Below are 17150 nucleotides of genomic sequence, written 5' to 3' on the forward strand. Positions count from 1 at the left end.
GCCAGAGCAGTGGATTGTTCCATGTCCATCTTGTAAACTTGTTCACTCCCCTTCAGTTAAATTTATTTTAACCTGAATTTTTGGTGCCTAAGGTTACACACCTAAATTTATGCTTTTTACCTTAAAACCCACACCTTAATTTACAAATGCCGTGTACTCACATCCCCTACTAACCTTGATCTGACATGAAAGTGATTTAGGGGTGTTTGTCCAATGTAAGTAAGCACGAGCATCTTAAACACAGTCTTGGGCTTCATCTACTTGAAATAGATTTTACTGAGTTGGTCTTTTCCCTTTCTTAGAGAAAAGTGGGAATGGAAATAAGACTGACTGGGGTGATTATGACGTGGCTGTATTGTAAGTTAGCCTGTATGTGCAGCTATTGAAACCAGCAGTTAATCTGTTGCATCTTCCCATTGCTTCTCTTCCCTCTTGTAATTTTTTTCCCTCCCACACAGAATTTTCAGATGACAGGGATGGTTCTTGTGTTGGTTGGTTTTATTTTAGCTTTTCTGTGGACGTAGGCAGATCCAGGATGTATCCATCTTGTTTGTAAACTCTCCCTAATTTTCTTGCAGGGCGATGGTTGGCTATATTTGAATCCTCTCTGGAAGACCCATTGACGTGATAGAGCAGTTGCCACCTAACTTTACCTTAAAGGCATTAAAATGTTACAGTATATAACTTCAAGATGTCATCAAATAGGTCCCGTTATCAGAAGGTACACACGAGAAGATATAGACTGCGAATGATGCATCTCAAAGTTAACCACAAGCTCAAGTTTATTCAGGAGCCATTTTGTGTGTATGGATACACAAACACACGCGCACACGTCCCTAGAGACACACATATATACACGCAGTGTGTATGTGTTTGTGTGTGTATTATTTACACGACATGTAAACAGGTATAAACACAGTGATTTAAAGACCTTTTCCTCTTAGTGTTAGGGCACAGAACTCCGGCCGGACTCGGCTGGGGTTCCCCGAGTCGTGTGCTTGCAGGATCAGGCCCTATGCTAGTATTTAAGAAAATACTTTTTTATTAGTACTGGTTAAGGTTTTTCTATTTTTCACTTTTGCCAAAAATGTTTTGCACTTCAAACGTGACGTGTCACTCAACGGCAGTCGTTCTTTCTCAACAGTCATTGAGTAACTCGCTCTGACGTACGAATGCTAACGCTGGCAGCGCGCTCGCTCGTCGGGATGCTGATTTACGAGCAGGTTTCCTGTCACTTAAGGGTGTGAATTTCCTGCCATCTTACAAGAATTAGCAATACCTCCTCAAGAACGTTGTTCGCACCGACCCGTTGTGTCCTCCCTGTTTTGTTTGTTCGTAGTTGCAGCTGTTGAATAGACCTGTGGTCACCAGGCTGCTCTGGTGGGTTTTGACGTTGCTGTGTATTGTTCTCTGGCTCCTGTCATGCTCTGGGAAATCAGACAGAGCCTGTCTGCTCGGAGCCCTTAATTCTGTATTAAAGCTCCAAGCAGACACCTAGTTTGATTTATTCTGCCTTTGACACAGTTGATTGCTTCTGGATTAAATATTTGGTTGAATAGAGATGATGTAACCAGCCTTCTCAGAGGAATGGTTTTCTGATGTAGAAGTACCAATTTAGGAAATTATTACATCGCGACACCAACTTTATTAATGAAACAGACAAAATGGGCTACGATTTGTTTTGAAAAGTTAAAAAAATAGTAATCCCATAACTTGGTGTTGCTTTGTAAGGCAACCACTGTGCCGCTAAGGAAGTGGATTCTACAAGTGTGTGAAGGCTTCGTTCTTCGTTGCTTTTTAGTTTGTATTTGTTGAAAGTAAAGATGATTTTGAGAGAAGTGACAACAAAAGGCAAAGGTAAAACATGATGAGTTCTGCTCAGTGCCGCTTTTTACAGTGCCCCCTAAAGAAACCACTATATTTGTAACACACAGTAGCATGGATGCCGACCTTTCCATAGTACCGATTGATTTTGTGCCTTTGGTCTGCTTTCTTCATACAATAGCTTATGCTTTATAGGTATCACACAGATATATTTAGGTCAAAACACTGCTTATATCTGTTCTTGTGCGTCCTGCATTTTATAATGATTTTTTTGGTAGATGTTAAAATCTCTTGAGCAATTTGAAAGGCTGGACAGAGGTGTGTACACAAGGAAACATGCCATTAGTTGTTCATTTGGACATAATATTTAATAGGTCCTCACATTTGATCTTCAGCTCCCTATTTAATTGAAGGTGTGGCTCCTTTTTCCTCCTAAATGCTATTTTGTCTGCTTGTATGTACTTCTTTTGCACATCAGAAATATTCAAGTTATAAATGATTTAAATCTTATTTTTAAAAAATGTAGACTGTATGAGCTTTTTTTTTTTTTTAAACAAAAATTCTTATTTTTAGGAATAGTTGCTGTTTTTCTGTGTCAATACCAAAGTGATGCTGTCACAGTAATCACAGAACTACTACCAAGTGTCATCAGGAAAACTTGTATCACCTGCTGGAATTAACTTTATAACTCTTGCTCTAAGAGGTTAGTCTGATTGATAAGTAACTAGAAATACTCTTTACGGTTTGTAACGCTGTCACAAAGAACAAGTGAAAATGCAGAATTAAACATGTGGAACATCCTCCCAGAACTTTGACTTTCCCACACCAAAGAACAAGCCACACACTCACTAACAACAGCCACCGAAACCTCTCTGTGTCAGGCCCCAGCTCTGCCAGCCCTGGCAGTGTGACTGTCCAGGCTCCAGAGATGCTGTAGCTGTTCTTTTAAGGACAAATTGGAATAATTTTATGCTTGTAATTTATGGAAGAATTTTTCTGTCTGCATGGCTGGTTGTTTCTGCATGCTGAGAACATTCCACCTGTGCCCTGAGCTTTTGTTTTGTTCTGTTTTGTCACCTCGTGCCCTTGGCCACCATTTCTTTCCAAAAGTAACCTGGGAGAGGCCAACACAGAAATAGCCTTTTCTGAAAAGAGCCCATCGGTGAGAGATTCCAGAACAAGATTCACAAGTGTCATTTTATTTTTCTGATAGTTACGTGTTCAATACATTTTACAGGACTAAAGTAAATATTGATAAGCCTTATTCTGTAGGTTGTTCCAATAGCTGTCTTGGACTTGCAAGTGAATCTTTTCAAGTAGCCAATGTACACTCTGAATTGTGATGTAAAAACCTCCATGTACCGTTTTTTTTTTCTTTGTGCACACCTGTAGAAAGCCTATGCAACCTTTTTCTTTCTTAAATTAGAAATGTTCAGAAAAAATTTTTACCTTTCTCATTTAAAAGATGCTCTGGCAGTCTCTTCTGATTTGCCTTCCTTTCATAATTTGTGAATTTCAAATGACAATGCTCATGAATAAAAGATTTGTTTCATTTAGTAGTGGGATGCCCTTTCTCTTGCCACTGAAGCCTTCGTTTACTGGTACCAGTTACTGGGATGCCCTGGAGCAGTGTCCGACACTCAGGGCACCGGTGGGCTCTTTGCATGATTCCGACACAAGTGACTCCTCAGCTGGGTCCTTGTGTGTTATGGGGTTTTTCTGCCCTGTTTGTACAGCCAGATACGCTGTAGGTAAGTTTTCGTTTAAATTGGACAGCAGGATATAGGGAAAACAGGCCTGGGGCAGCATCATGACTTTAGGAGAGGCTGGGGGACTCACACCTTATTCGCACAGATAAAAGGAAATATGTTGAGGTGTTCTCTTGTTTCTGAAAATCCTATTTCATTTAAGCTTTGTCATTAACAGAGACTCTTGATTAGAGACTTCTTAAAATACAAATGAATTATTGCAGCATTGGACACTCGCAAGGGGAGAAAAAATATGCTTATGAGAGACTTTGTGGATGCAGGTCTGCATTTTTCAAGTGGTGGATAATGAAGTTCTGGTTTGTTTTAAACATCCATCCAGCGTTGAAAACAATCCTGCGAGAACACTTTGTTTATATGCAAAACACTGGCTGTAAACAGGACTGGAATCGCTGCCCGGTCTTGGTGTTCCTTGCCTCTTGCTGCATTGCTTCAAGGCCACGTCTTGGAGCAGTTTATACATTTGAAGACATTATTGACAGTTTTAGTCACAGCCAGAGGTAATTTATTTTCAGTTTTTACTTCTAGTGGGTTTGGTATGCACAGAGAGATGAGTCAAAGCGTTTAACTGTTTTTTTCAAGAGTAAATCTATCAAGATATTTAACTAAGAACTTTTCTCCACCTCTGGTATGGAATTCCTTTCAGAAGTCAAATTATTTCTCTGGGATTACCCGTAGCACTGTCTGCCCTCACTGCTTTCAGCACTAATGCTCGAGTGCCACAGGACCGCAGCAGTACCCGCTTCGGGACACTTGTAGTTTTAGTTGCTCTGCAACCGAAGACCAACACCCAGCTTAAGCGTTTTCTTTCTCTTTCAAGATTTTACTGGTTTGTGGCCACTGTGCTTCAAAATCTACCACCCCTGACCTAGCAGAAAAACAAAAGGATGGCTGTAGCTGAGGAGATAAACGAGTCTGGAAGGTGGGTTTTCTAAGGATGCAGGAGCTTTTCTTTGCTGGTACAAGTGTGGGCCAGTTCTCAGAAGAGGTAGAAGGTAGTTCAGCTGAGTAACTCCAGGTGGAGAACCAGGTAACCTTCAGGGAGTGCGGGTTCCTGGGGAACCAAGGGGACCAAGAGAACCAGTTCTTTGTAACTTTTTTTTTTTGCTTTCCAAATGGTTGCCTTAATATCTCCAACTTTTCATGTAAATGCAGAACATTAGGAGAAGCCCTGAAGTCAGATTTTAAAAAGCTCAGGTAAGTGGTAGGTGCCTGTAGTTAATTTTTCTTTCACATAGTAGTTCTAAAGCTGTAAAAGCTGACAGGATTCATTTATTTCTGCTCTGTTGAAGAGAACAGTGTCAGCCAAGATGGAAAGATGGGAGGGCAACCTTTTATTTATTTTTTTAAAGAAGGCTGCCAAAGCCAAACTGACCAGCAGCATCTGTTCTGCCACCTTTCAGATGTTCTTCCAGATGTTAGATTGCTTATTTCTCACTAATGGTGGTGGGGGAGGATGCAGATTTGCTCAGGAGAAGGAAGATATTACAAATTATACATTAAATAACCAACCCTTCTGAGTGTGTGTAAACAACCGTAACAGCTTCAGCTTCTCCAGCTGCTGGAAGGATTCAGTGCTGCTTTGGGAAGATGTGACAGCAGCGTGAATGTCATCACAACAGAAGTCCTACATCTGACTTCATAAATTCAAGCTGGAAGGATGTTAAGTAGGTGCTGTGACTTCTCTACAGCAACTTCATGAGGTCAGCAGACTTGCGTTATGGAATTCAAATGACTTAATTTATCACTTAGACTATGAAGGGAACGTGTTATCAAGTTAATCACAACACAGACACAACACCCTTAACACAAAACTTGAATTAACTTTATTTTCCCCTACAGTCAACAACTGGTCTGCATTGAGCTTTAAAGCAACAAAATAAAATGAAATCTCCAAATGACAGGGGCCAGAAATCCAGATTTAATTACCTTTGTGAAAATGTTGCAGCTGTAGTATTGGTCTGTATAAACCATTGGAGTCAAAAATGAGTTCATAAATCAAAAAAATATTCTACACCTTGGGAAAGAATTCAGCAGTAACATTCTCACAGAACACTGTAAATTTACATTTTCTTAATGAAAGGTACATACTATTCTGCATTTTACATCAAATTATTGATGCAAGTTTTGTTTCTATAAAAAGTTACAACCTGTGGCAAGAAAACAAACTGCAAAACCCTTTCCATTGAAGTAAAGAAAATTTTCAAGTCTGTATAAAGTTTTCCTATAGCTGGAAAGTGAACATGTTCAGTCTCCATTTATATTTTAGTGCATTTAATCTGACAGTTTTCACCACTTTTTTTTTTTAAAAAACCCAAAACAGTATAAAAGACAGACAAAGCAAATAGCACTAGAGCAGGAATTTCTTCAATTGATTTAAGCACTCTAAATAAAAATGCAGCGAAATAGATTTCCAGAAAACACCCTCACAAGAGAAGGCAGTGAGGGAAGGAAGAGGTTTGCAACTCCTCCACCTCCGATAGCCACAGAAAAGGGGGTTTGTATACCTGTCAACCTTTTTTTTCCCCATTGAACAGGCTATACTTGTTTTACCAATGTAAACATTTACCTAAAATAGTTTAATTTCTGTTCTGAAGCACCAGCCGCTATGTGATGCTCAGCTGTATGTTACTGTAGCATTCATTACTGTCATTTGAGATTTTTTTTAGGAGGATAGAAATTTAGCCCTTGGATCTACAGTGTGCAAGATCTGCCTTGTCTACCTCAGGAGCTGAGAGTGTAAGGCAGTAAAACTGCAATCCTGTGTTCAACAAAAGCAGCTTGTCCAACCTAAACTAGCATCCAGTTAATCCGTCCTGTCCTCTCTTGTGACAACTGCAGCTTTGCTTCTTACACTCCAGATCAAACCCAGCCTGCAGCAAAAGAAAGCACTGAAAAATAATCACAGGAATAACTTATTTTGAAAGTTTAATTTCAGGGAGCTCTGCTTCCTCTTAATTGTTGAAAACGAGTCGTTTTTAGCTTTCACCATTCCAGTTTACATACTGCCACTGTTCAGCTGGACAGTGTTTTCCAAAAAAGATTGACAAGTATGCATGTGCCAAGGACCAAATTACAGGGTTCTTTGGTGCAGTCAGTCCACATTCTCAACAGATTTGAAGGATAATATGTACCAGAAAAAAAAAAAAAAAAAGAATCTGCTTGACTTGGATAGCAGCTCTGTCTTGCTTCACATTACAAATCTAAAACAGCTGTTCTCAATAAGCCAATATTTTTAATCAGACATTGCCTGAAAATTTTGTACAATAATCTGGACCAATGATGGTTCTGTACCCTCATGTTGCTGTGAAACATGACTCGAGCTAAAGGCAAAGACTGGTTATGTCAAGGACAACTGCTTCGTATGAGCAATCGGAACAGTGTATTTAAACTGTCTTCCTGTTGGGTCTCTTGCCTTTCTTTAAAATTAGTTTATTCTTAATGTAGCCACGCTTCCTTTTGGAGGTCTAAAAAGAAAAACAGAATAAAATGTATTAGTTAATGATTTAGGCTTGACCGCGGTTTGATTTCAATGTTCTTTAGATTGATTTTAAATGGCTTAAATGGTAAACCCTCAACTAGGTACTCGTCAGTTACTATCTTTAAAGTTGGGATTGTAAATTCACGTCCCACATTTGCTTTTGCACAAGATGTATGTTTGCAAGCCCCATCCACCAGATCTGTAGAATTGTTTTCAAAGCTTGTGCTGAGGCAGAATTAATAATTCACCAGTGTGATAAATACAGCTCGAATAGGCCCGAAGAGCAGAAGTGATGTAGAGTGTTAGTTTTGCTTGAAAATACCTTCTTGCATCTTTTGCACTATTTGATTCTCTTAGAAGTTAGCAAGATGATAGATAGTGATGTTTACTTAAAGCAGCATTTAAAAAAAAAACCCAAACCAGAATAATTTTACATTTATAGTCTTTAGTCCTCTGCTATTGGTCTGTAGGCTATTTAGCATTTTCTACTCATTTCTTTTTCAGTCTATTTTAGGTACTTTTTCTAAGATAGTAATGAGGGGAGCATTAACATTAGGTGATATTAACTTCAAAGTGATTAATACCACACTAAGGTGATTTAACCATAAATACAGTTAGCTCCTGGCAGGTAGAATAGTACATTCAACATGCCTACCACAGCAAATTTGACCAGCAAGCTCTATTATGTCAATTAAGTAGACCTTTTTCTCTCTTTTTAATATTAACAACAATAATAATATTATAACTTGAAACAGATACAAACTGATATGTTATATTCAGATGTGTTATATCCCTCAGTTTGAGCAATATCACTCCTAACATGGAAGAGTGGCAGGAGATGGACTGAATTTCCAGTTAGGAAGGAACTGCTGGAAACCTGGGGCTCCTAAGGAGCCCTTAGAAACTTATTTAGGAAATCCTGGTTTAGTAATTTGCCCTGTGGCTCTTTCCTGGTTCTCCGATTTCCTAAAGGGAAGTAGAGCCTGCTTGTGCTGCAGGAGTTGGTGATGGATCACAATTTGCATCAACTTTTATCCTGTCTTTAAGACAAAGAACTGACATATTCAAAGCTTAAGTGGGGTCAGCACATCTACCATGAATAAATACAGCCCTGCTTGGCACACAAGATCAAGAGTTACACTGAAGTGTATGATAGGCACAGCAAAGCTTATAATTTCCTTTCAAGATAAGCCAAGCTTCAGCAGCAACTCCCAAATACCTTATTTTATGAACTTGCATCAAATCACAGAAATAAGCATCTTTGCTTGTATTTCCATGACACTGTCTAAAAGTTTACTGCCTGTAATAATTGAGTTTGTTACACATCTGTTTCTGACAGGATTCTGGAATTCCTTTGGCAACATATGTTTGAATATACAGAAAAGGTGTAGTGAAGGCCAGGGCTGCTAAGATTCTCCCCGCCTCCCCTGGTAACACCTCTTTCTTAACAAGCTGAAGTAGCACTCCAGAGCTAACACTTTTAAAACCATGAAGATGACTTCAAACAGTAAGCAGTCAGACACTAAAGTTCCGTCAACAAAAGTTTCATATTTAATTTATTTCATACAAAATTTTCCATTTTTAAACTTCTAGGCATCACTACTTTCAAACAAAGTCAGAAAGCAACTTCCACATTATTTAACTTAGTGAGCCATAGTTACTGAAACATGAATTGATGTACTTTAGAGATTATACTTCCAGTTACATGAAGATTTAAGAGTTGTAACAGCCAGTGACACACTCTATTTCCAGGTAGCATTCTGCCTAAAAAAAATCTAGCCTTGTGTCTTCACATGCTTTTAAGTTAAGCAGACAGAAAATTAACAATTATTACCAGCAGGCAGGTCTGATATTGGACACTAACATGAACAGTATCCATAACATTCTGGCTAGTGGAAATACATAATTGACCAGCTATGTGATTCACTGTTAAAAATAAACTGCCATCGCCCGACCCCTTTCAGTTACTTCACTGGGAACCCACCTTCTTTGACAAATACTTCTGTTTCGGTACAATGTTGGTTACTCTAGGTTTATGATCCAAGGTCTCTCTGTTGTCTAGTTGTTTCACCTTGTATATTCTAACAAGCCAGTGCTCCGAGGTAAAGGCTTCCTCCAGATGTTTAAATTTAATGTCTTTGTTGCCTATCTCAGCATTACGTGTACGATCGAATCCTGGGGGTGTCCGAAAATCCAGCTGTAAAAATTAAAGTTGCATATTAATTCAAGACAAAACACCCATTGCTGCAAATGGTGGTATTTTGTACCTTTCAACTGGTCTAGTCAAAGGGACAACACTTCTCCTGTATTGCTTACTACTAAAAAACTCTCAGTTCCTTTTTACAATTGAAAGAGAGACAAATTCAAATTCATATGGATGTCACAGAAGACAGCACTTCATGGCTCAACAGAAACAGCACATCTGCATTCAGAGGTGAAACTACTCCAGTAAAGTCTGAGGCGCGGCTGCCTGCGGTGGCTTTTTCAGCGTGGCTTGTGCTCTGTCTGCCGTAGGGCAAGAACTGGCACTTCCAGAGTTTACCATACAAGTTGAGTACAGCTCATGTTTATCAGTTTAATTTGACCCCACCCCGTGTTACAAATTGGAACCACTGGCCTCAATTTCAGCTGAATAAAGGATTCTTGTGCTGACACATCACAACAAAGGGCCCTTGGCAAGGGGAGTAGGACAGGAAAGAAAAGCAAACCAGGCAGACTGAACTACGCTTGATGATCCCAAAAGAGAGTGACGGCTCACTCTGACAATTATGCCCTTATTACGTAAGTCACTGATGTGACTTGGACAGAAATCAGGTAGATTCTGACATATTAAATAGTCTACAGTGCCGCTTCTGTGTTGCTCTTACAAAACACAAATATAAAGCTCTCCACAACATAAAGTTTCAGCAAGTGCACTGCATAATGGAATTAAGATGATTGTCTGGGACAACGTGAAGGACAGCAAAAAGCAAAGTACAGGTGTAGTTAGCAGCAGAAACGCTTTTTTCTAAGGGTTATATACAGTAGACCATTCCTAGATATGTTTTAATTTGTAAAGCTGACTCTTACCTGCAAACTCTCCTACTCTAAGCAACACTCAATCTAAAAGACGGAAAATACATCAAAATAACATTTGCTTTCTTACATTTCAATCAAGAGTCAGTAGAAGTTGTAAAACTAACCTGCATCTCTCCAAATCTGTAATAGGACATTTTATACATGAGACAGTTCAGCAAAGTTGGAGAACCTGCCTTGTCTACCCGGAATTCTCCCTGAGGGGTAAAGTAATCACTTTCCTATAAAAAAAAAGATACAAAGAGTAAATATAAACTAAACCCCTATTTAAGGTTATTTCTCATTCCCTTCTCCACACACAAAATATTGATAAAGAATCTAAACTGACTTTTACAGTTTACAAGCTGATTTAAGCTAGTCTTAAAGCAGAAAATGATGGTGCTCATGAAAGGTAGAACAATTACAAACTACCAGCTTGTAACCCAGACCCAATGGGTCCTAAATCCCTATTATTTTGCTGGCCCGAGTTTTGTCACTTTACAGCAAGCAGCTACTGGAGAACTGATCTCAAAATGTAAAAGTTAGCTGGGCACCTATCAAAATTATTCTTCAGAAAGGTGAAAAGCACTGCATTGTCAATGTACAAGGTCTGCAATGTTACCATATACTTCACATGTGCACAGTGTTTAAACAAAAAATTTCTGCCATTTTCATCTCCATATGCGATGAAACTATGCACGTGGGTTACTCCCTTAAGCCTGTGCTTAATATCTAGAAGTTTTTGTTAGGCTTAAACAAATATTACTACAGACTTCTGCGATCTCTGAGATGTTTAAATAACTTAAACTCTACATAAATCAGTATTAACACTTCAGCTTGTCTCCTACTATTATGGAGTTTGAAGAAACTTGTAATGCAAACTATTTAAACAGTTTGAACACTCCTACTTTTTAAAAGTGTGATAATGCACAAGGAGACATGCTCACAAGAATTGCGATGATAGCCTCTAATTTTAGTATCAGGCAAAAAAAGTGAAAAGCTTTTGAGGCTACTGACCTTTCAAAACCATAAATATTGAAAGAAACTGGGCTACAAACCTCTGCACTCCTACTGTTCCAAGACAAAACCCCACAACACATTTTTCAAATAAAATTGCAATAAGTAGTAGAGATTTCCCTCCGCTGTAATGAGCACTACCAGAAAAGCAACAACATAAATAGATTTTTTTTTTTTAAGTAGAAGTGAACATACAGAAATACAATATTCAGCCAAGAACACTTCAGTTCTCCTGTGTATGTTTCCACTTACCCGAATATCTTTGGGATGTTCCCCCTCTGCTATTCTCACCATCCACAAGAACTTATTAATATCATCCCCAGAGTACCCAATCACACCGCCAAAAATAATCAAAACATAATCCACGTCCAGACTTCTCATGATCTCGTATGCTGCTGACTCATTTGATGACATTGCCTTTCCCACCTGTATCACAGGAAAAATATCTTAAATATCTGCATAGCTGCCTCTCAAATAGATCCACAGATCAATATCCTGCCCAAGCCCAAAAATACCTACTTGTCAACCAAAGCCCACATTTTCATTGCAGATAAAGAAAACCCATTGTGTCTATAAAGGAACTCAAAAGTCTAACCTAAACTGAAATACCTTCTTCTCTGTAAGAGGAGTGCTGCCTGTTGGAATGAGTGCTTTGAGTATAAATTGCAGCAATAAGGGTATTTCCTTTAGTGGCACTTACAGATTTTTCAAGCCATGGCTATACTGCCAAAAACTTAGTATTGCAGAAAATACGTAATTCCAAATTATTTTCAAAGCTTTAGACACAACTCAAAGTGAATCAATTATGAAATGTTAGTAATTTTTTCCCTTGAGCTCTGTCCTTTCACTATTGAAGCAGCTGTGCTGCATGGCACTCAGCAGCATACAGGAATCCTCAGCATTGGAAAATGTCAGTATAGAGACATCCTTGATGTAAAAGCATAACAGTTTTAGCCTTGAAAAGCTTTTTAACGTGTATCTAAAACCTCCATACCGGTCACTTCCCACACTCAAAAGAATTTCCTGAAGTCAGTAACTGGTGTTCAGTTCAGTAGTTTTGTTTGCTATTGAAGGTCTCACACCTAAAAGCATTGGTGTGGTAAGAGGGAGCAGCTACAATATAAATAATACTGCATCCGAAGTGGTAACATTCAGTTCAGAATGTAATTAGAAAACACTAAGCTTAGGCTGCAATCTGACAAAAAGACTGAGAACCTCAGCTTCCTGGCCATTATCCTAATGAATGTGAAGTTCTTTGGCAGATTTGCATTTATTTCTGTGCAGGAGGAAGCCATCTGGACACGACTCCAGGGCACGCCTCATTTAGCACACAGTTCAGGTACTTGCCACAACACACATTTATTACTTGGGTTCCCCTTTATGGGGTATTAATTCCAAAATGGAACCTGACAGTGCCAGCAGTCATTCTGGAGAGAATTCTTTATTAAAAATCATAATTTTTAATTGCTGTAATGTGTACGGTTGCTGTGCTTGCACAATACAGATGACTCCACCGTGTCTCTATTCACCTGATGTGCCTTGTTGTGCAGGGATCCGTTGGTTTAGATATAGCATCTGTGCTTCTGCCTCTTGTAGAAGAGGGAGGCACACAGAGCTATCAGAATTGCATGTCCATCTAAAACACTAATGCTGCCAGGTCAATCACCAAAAATAAAGAGTGCCTTATAGCACATGGGAATGTTGTTGATTGGTATTAGCACCAACAGTACAATTTCCCAAGCTTTCTTCCAGCTGATGTGAGTTCCCAGCTCCTGCCAAAAACACATACAGATGATTCCCTCCTTCCCAAACACACATCTTTTCAGGGCTTGGTATGCTCAAAGCACAGCTTCATTAATTTGTCAGTTTTGAACACTGCTTGTATGCAGATCTGGTCCAACTGCTGTACTAGGTACTGACACAAGACAAGCAACAATCCCAAAACATTCCTTAAGCCTTCCCCCCACTCTGCCCACGTAGCATGACATGGGTCTTCTGGGAAGAAGTGGCGCTCAGTGATGTCAGTGTCCTTACACAGCCGCCAGTAAGATTGCAACCCAGCTACAACACAGAACACTCTGTTGTTTCTGAAAAAAAGTTTAAGCTGCCCAGGTTGGTGTCTCTGTAACCACAAGCATTGCTGACACCCTGTCTTTGAGCACACACACAAATCTTAAACTTACTCTTCAGAAGTGAAAGAAATGAAATTTACAGATGTTTTGTCTAACTGCAAATTTGAGAAGACAGAATCATGTCAAATCTGCAACACTTCTATTGTTATTAATGAACTTTCTCTAATTTCCAAAAATGCCTGAAAATTTGTTGTTTCGCATGGTCAGTTTTCACATGCCATTCAACAATCCAGTCAGCAAAAGCACTGTGGAACTGAAAGAATCCCTTTTTGGATAGTGTCAGTAAAGCAGTGGTACTGGCTAAGCTGTTGCAGCACTAAACACATGGAGAACTGTGACATTAGTTTTGTCTGTCTTCTCACAAAGAAAAGAAGCTGAAGTGGAAGTGAAGTTTTAGCAACTTACAAGTAAACAAAATGGAAACTCCAAAAGCAGAATTGATCCAGCCCAGAAACTCTTTATACTAGAGTTCTAATAAATGCAATAAATATGCTGTGTTTCCCACTCTATGGAAGTCTTCCTTAATATCATACTATCTACGGACACTGACAATTTCATACACCACTGCAATGTAAACACGTTCGTGCTATTACTCCACAGAAAACTGCTACCCTTACCAGAGCAATATGGCTGTTGTTCCAAGTATTGTTATCAACCAAGGTTGTCCGGTTCGCCATTCCTGCTATCTGATAGCCATAGTCCCACCACGACATCACTCTGGCATGCTCGTCCGTGTTTTGCCTCAGCCAGTAGTAGGCTTCTCTGAAATCATCTAGGATATTCCGAGTGCTGGAAAACATGAGCTCATTTTATTCACATTGGTACTAATACTAGCAACAAATTCACTGCACCATGATAAATCTGGGCTCTCAAATAAGGGTTTTCTTGTCCATTCAGCTCCCTTGGAGGGCTCCAGTCACCAGCAGTCCTAAGTTTGAACCCACTAACAGCTGACTGGCCAGAAACTCAACTGCTTTTGAAGATGTGACTGAACACATTTCCAGTCGAATATATATTTGTAAACATCTTTTCCCAATTGACTCAAAACCTTCTTTTTTTAAACCACCACCTTTATTTGCTTTGGATAGGATTATTTTTATGTATTTACATTAAATATTTCATAAAATGTTGTATCTTTTTGAAAATGAGAGTTTGATGAATTTTGTAATGAGGTGACAATTCTGCCTTAACATAGTAAGAAGTGATTAAAAGAAGGTAAATTGCTAATGCAAAGGAAATAAAAAGGCTTTTGCCCTTTAATTATTTTCAGGCCTGCAGAGCTTACTTACCCATCATGGTTATAGGAAGCAAGGACAACGCTGGGGCTGGAGTATGCGTTGCTAGTTACCCAGGTGCAGTGAACAGCAAACATCATCAGTAACATCAGCATCAGCATAGTAACAATATTTTTGATATTGGGACCTAGTCCTTCTTCTGTTTTTTCCTGTTCAGCTACATGTTTTCTCACTTTGCCTGCCTAAACAAACAGAAATATATCTGTTACGACAACTTTTATCATCCTTGACAATGGAACCCATGCCGTTTGCTTCACCACATGCACCCCATGAATGCTACAGGATACTATAAAGCTAGACCAAGTTGTAGAATAAATGGAGTATGCACAACAATATTTTGACAGTCCATCAACTTGTAAAAATGGATGATTCCTTGAAAGCCTCTTTCAGAAAAAAAGGAACTATTAAGTGAGGGTCAACGCACAACTTCCTTGGTTTGGCTCAGTATGATGTTGGTTTTCTTTTTATAAGGCAGGGTGAAAGAGATAAAAACACAGCTATTTTCTGCTGATGCCTTTTAATAATGCAGGGTGGAAAAGAGAATGTGGAAAGGTGAATACAGGTACTGACTGTAAGGAAGATGGAGAAACACAAGGCTCATGCACTGTCAGGGTCAGTATAACAAAGACCTAACAGCTTCTTCTTCATGATGAAGAGAGTATGCAAGTTTACATGTAGAAATACTTTCCATAAAATATATTATTTAATTTCACCACATCTCAGAGGAAATACAAGAGGGAAACCTGGAGATATTTGGTGACACAGAACTGCTGCAACTAGTTAAGGAGAGCAAGCAACTATTTGCCGTTGCTTGTCTAAAAAGCTGCATTAACACTATATACTTCCTTTACGTTTTAAGGCTCGTCACTGATCAAGCTAGAAGGAACCAATGATTTTTTTCTCAGGACATCAGTTATACCTTATTGGAGAACATCAATACTTGTTCTAAATTCAAATGCTAGTGATTCAGACCTTTAGTGGCATTTAAAATACTCTGACCAGAAGAAAAAAAAAAAAAAAAAAGGAATAAAAATAAGCTAGTTTCTGGCTTCTAACTTTTACTCCCTCCCCATACCTTATCATACAGGTTGCCAGGGTTCCTTTTGTCATCCTCATCACTGCTGTCCTCTATTGGTGGATTTTCCCTCTTCATATCGTCACCCAAATAACGCTCAAAGACATTGGAGAAGGCAATTGCTGACAGCATACAGACCACTGGAGTCAAAGTGAGCATCAGACGAACCATCACACCAGCAAAGTAAACGGCGCTGATTGCATATAGAGCAACTGCAAAGAAATAGATGTACTGATGACATTTACAAAATAACACTCGGTCTGACTGAACACATACATGCTTTCCATAAAACAACTTCTGGAAGTGGGCTGAGCATCTGTGTGTATAGAGACCTGAGTATGCAGCTTGCATTTAATTGCTTTTTAATTTACGGTGATACACTTCCATTAAAGGTTATCCCTTTTAAGCTTCAAACCCTTCCTGAAGTTCATCTTAACAACTGTTAACAATAACACAAGCCAATTTTCATATTCATTAATAATGTGTCAAAAGACACATTATTAGTGAAATTTAATATCACACACCGAAAAAAAGCTACTGAAATAATAGGTAGTTTCATTTGATGAAAAAGGCCAAACAGCCCAAGACCAAACAAGTTATTGAAACTGAAAAAGCAAAAGGAAGTGTTGGAATTTCATGTAAATATCAAATTTTAATTTAATTAATTTAATTTTAATTTAAGCTAAAAGTAGTTGTGGACAAATTGGGGGCTTGTCTACATTACAATTCCATACGGACAAATGAAACGACGTTTTGAGCCCTATTCTGAAGCAAGTTTTCCTGAACAAACAAAACAAAATAGGGCAGTAAGGAATATTCAGAATTCTTAGGAGGGAAAAAAACCCAAACAAACCCATATGCACTGGTTGGGAACATCTATTGTTCAAGTAATAGTTGTTACTCCTTGTCTGCTACAGCTTAACAACACACTCTTGTGAAAGACTTGCCACAGAAATCATGACGTGGCACAGATTTATCGGATTACATTACATAAATATTTCATACTTTGTAGCAAAGTAGTATGGCCTTCCATTCTTGCTCATAGGTCTCTTTCTGCTGACTAAAATGGATGCTGCAGCAGCAGGAGGCTGAAATTGAGTTGCCTGGCTCTGGTCTTGACATGGTCTCATTGTAAGCCACAGAGCACAGAACCCCACAGAGCTCCTGGATTTAACACAGTAAATGTTCTCACTGCCCCCACACCTCTTAGGTAATGCTAAGAGGCAGATCTATTAGTCTGGAGCCTCCTGTTCCTGTAAAAGCCCAAGACCTGAGTGCTCTTCACTCCTCCACACAGGCCACAACTGCAGATTACATCCTTACAAACCTCATTCATAGTCTTAGAAGTCTGCTTTCACACTACAGCTTTGTACAAATAAACAATTTGTTGTCACTGACATAGGGAGAACCCACACCTCCGCTTGGGCTTGCGCCTTAACTAGCACTTGTTCCACAGCAAGTGATTCAGTTCACTAAAATAACCGAAAATCTGAAAAGGCATTTGAA

General features: G+C 39.0%; 2 protein-coding genes across 3 annotated transcripts in view; one reads left to right on the forward strand and one right to left on the reverse strand.

The window, feature by feature from the left end:
* OSBPL10 (oxysterol binding protein like 10) overlaps nucleotides 1-3380 on the forward strand; it is a 121285-nt gene extending 117905 nt beyond the window's left edge. Inside the window, exon 12 of the mRNA XM_065831996.2 lies at nucleotides 579-3380. Coding sequence (XP_065688068.1) covers nucleotides 579-623 — 45 coding nt within the window. The 3' untranslated portion in view covers nucleotides 624-3380. The remainder of the gene's footprint in view (nucleotides 1-578) is intronic.
* A 2013-nt stretch (nucleotides 3381-5393) lies between these two features.
* The window catches only part of STT3B (STT3 oligosaccharyltransferase complex catalytic subunit B), a 52677-nt gene continuing 40920 nt past the window's right edge, over nucleotides 5394-17150 (reverse strand). For both annotated transcript variants that reach the window (XM_065830804.2, XM_071804923.1), the window contains exons 10-16: nucleotides 15645-15856; nucleotides 14564-14751; nucleotides 13892-14063; nucleotides 11395-11568; nucleotides 10254-10367; nucleotides 9056-9268; nucleotides 5394-7057 (exon numbers count right to left, since the gene is read on the reverse strand). In XM_065830804.2, the coding sequence (XP_065686876.1) occupies nucleotides 6977-7057; nucleotides 9056-9268; nucleotides 10254-10367; nucleotides 11395-11568; nucleotides 13892-14063; nucleotides 14564-14751; nucleotides 15645-15856 (1154 nt within the window). In that variant the 3' untranslated portion in view covers nucleotides 5394-6976. The remainder of the gene's footprint in view (nucleotides 7058-9055; nucleotides 9269-10253; nucleotides 10368-11394; nucleotides 11569-13891; nucleotides 14064-14563; nucleotides 14752-15644; nucleotides 15857-17150) is intronic.

The sequence above is a fragment of the Patagioenas fasciata genome, chromosome 2 (genome assembly GCF_037038585.1).
Source record: "Patagioenas fasciata isolate bPatFas1 chromosome 2, bPatFas1.hap1, whole genome shotgun sequence".
Lineage (NCBI taxonomy): Eukaryota > Metazoa > Chordata > Aves > Columbiformes > Columbidae > Patagioenas > Patagioenas fasciata.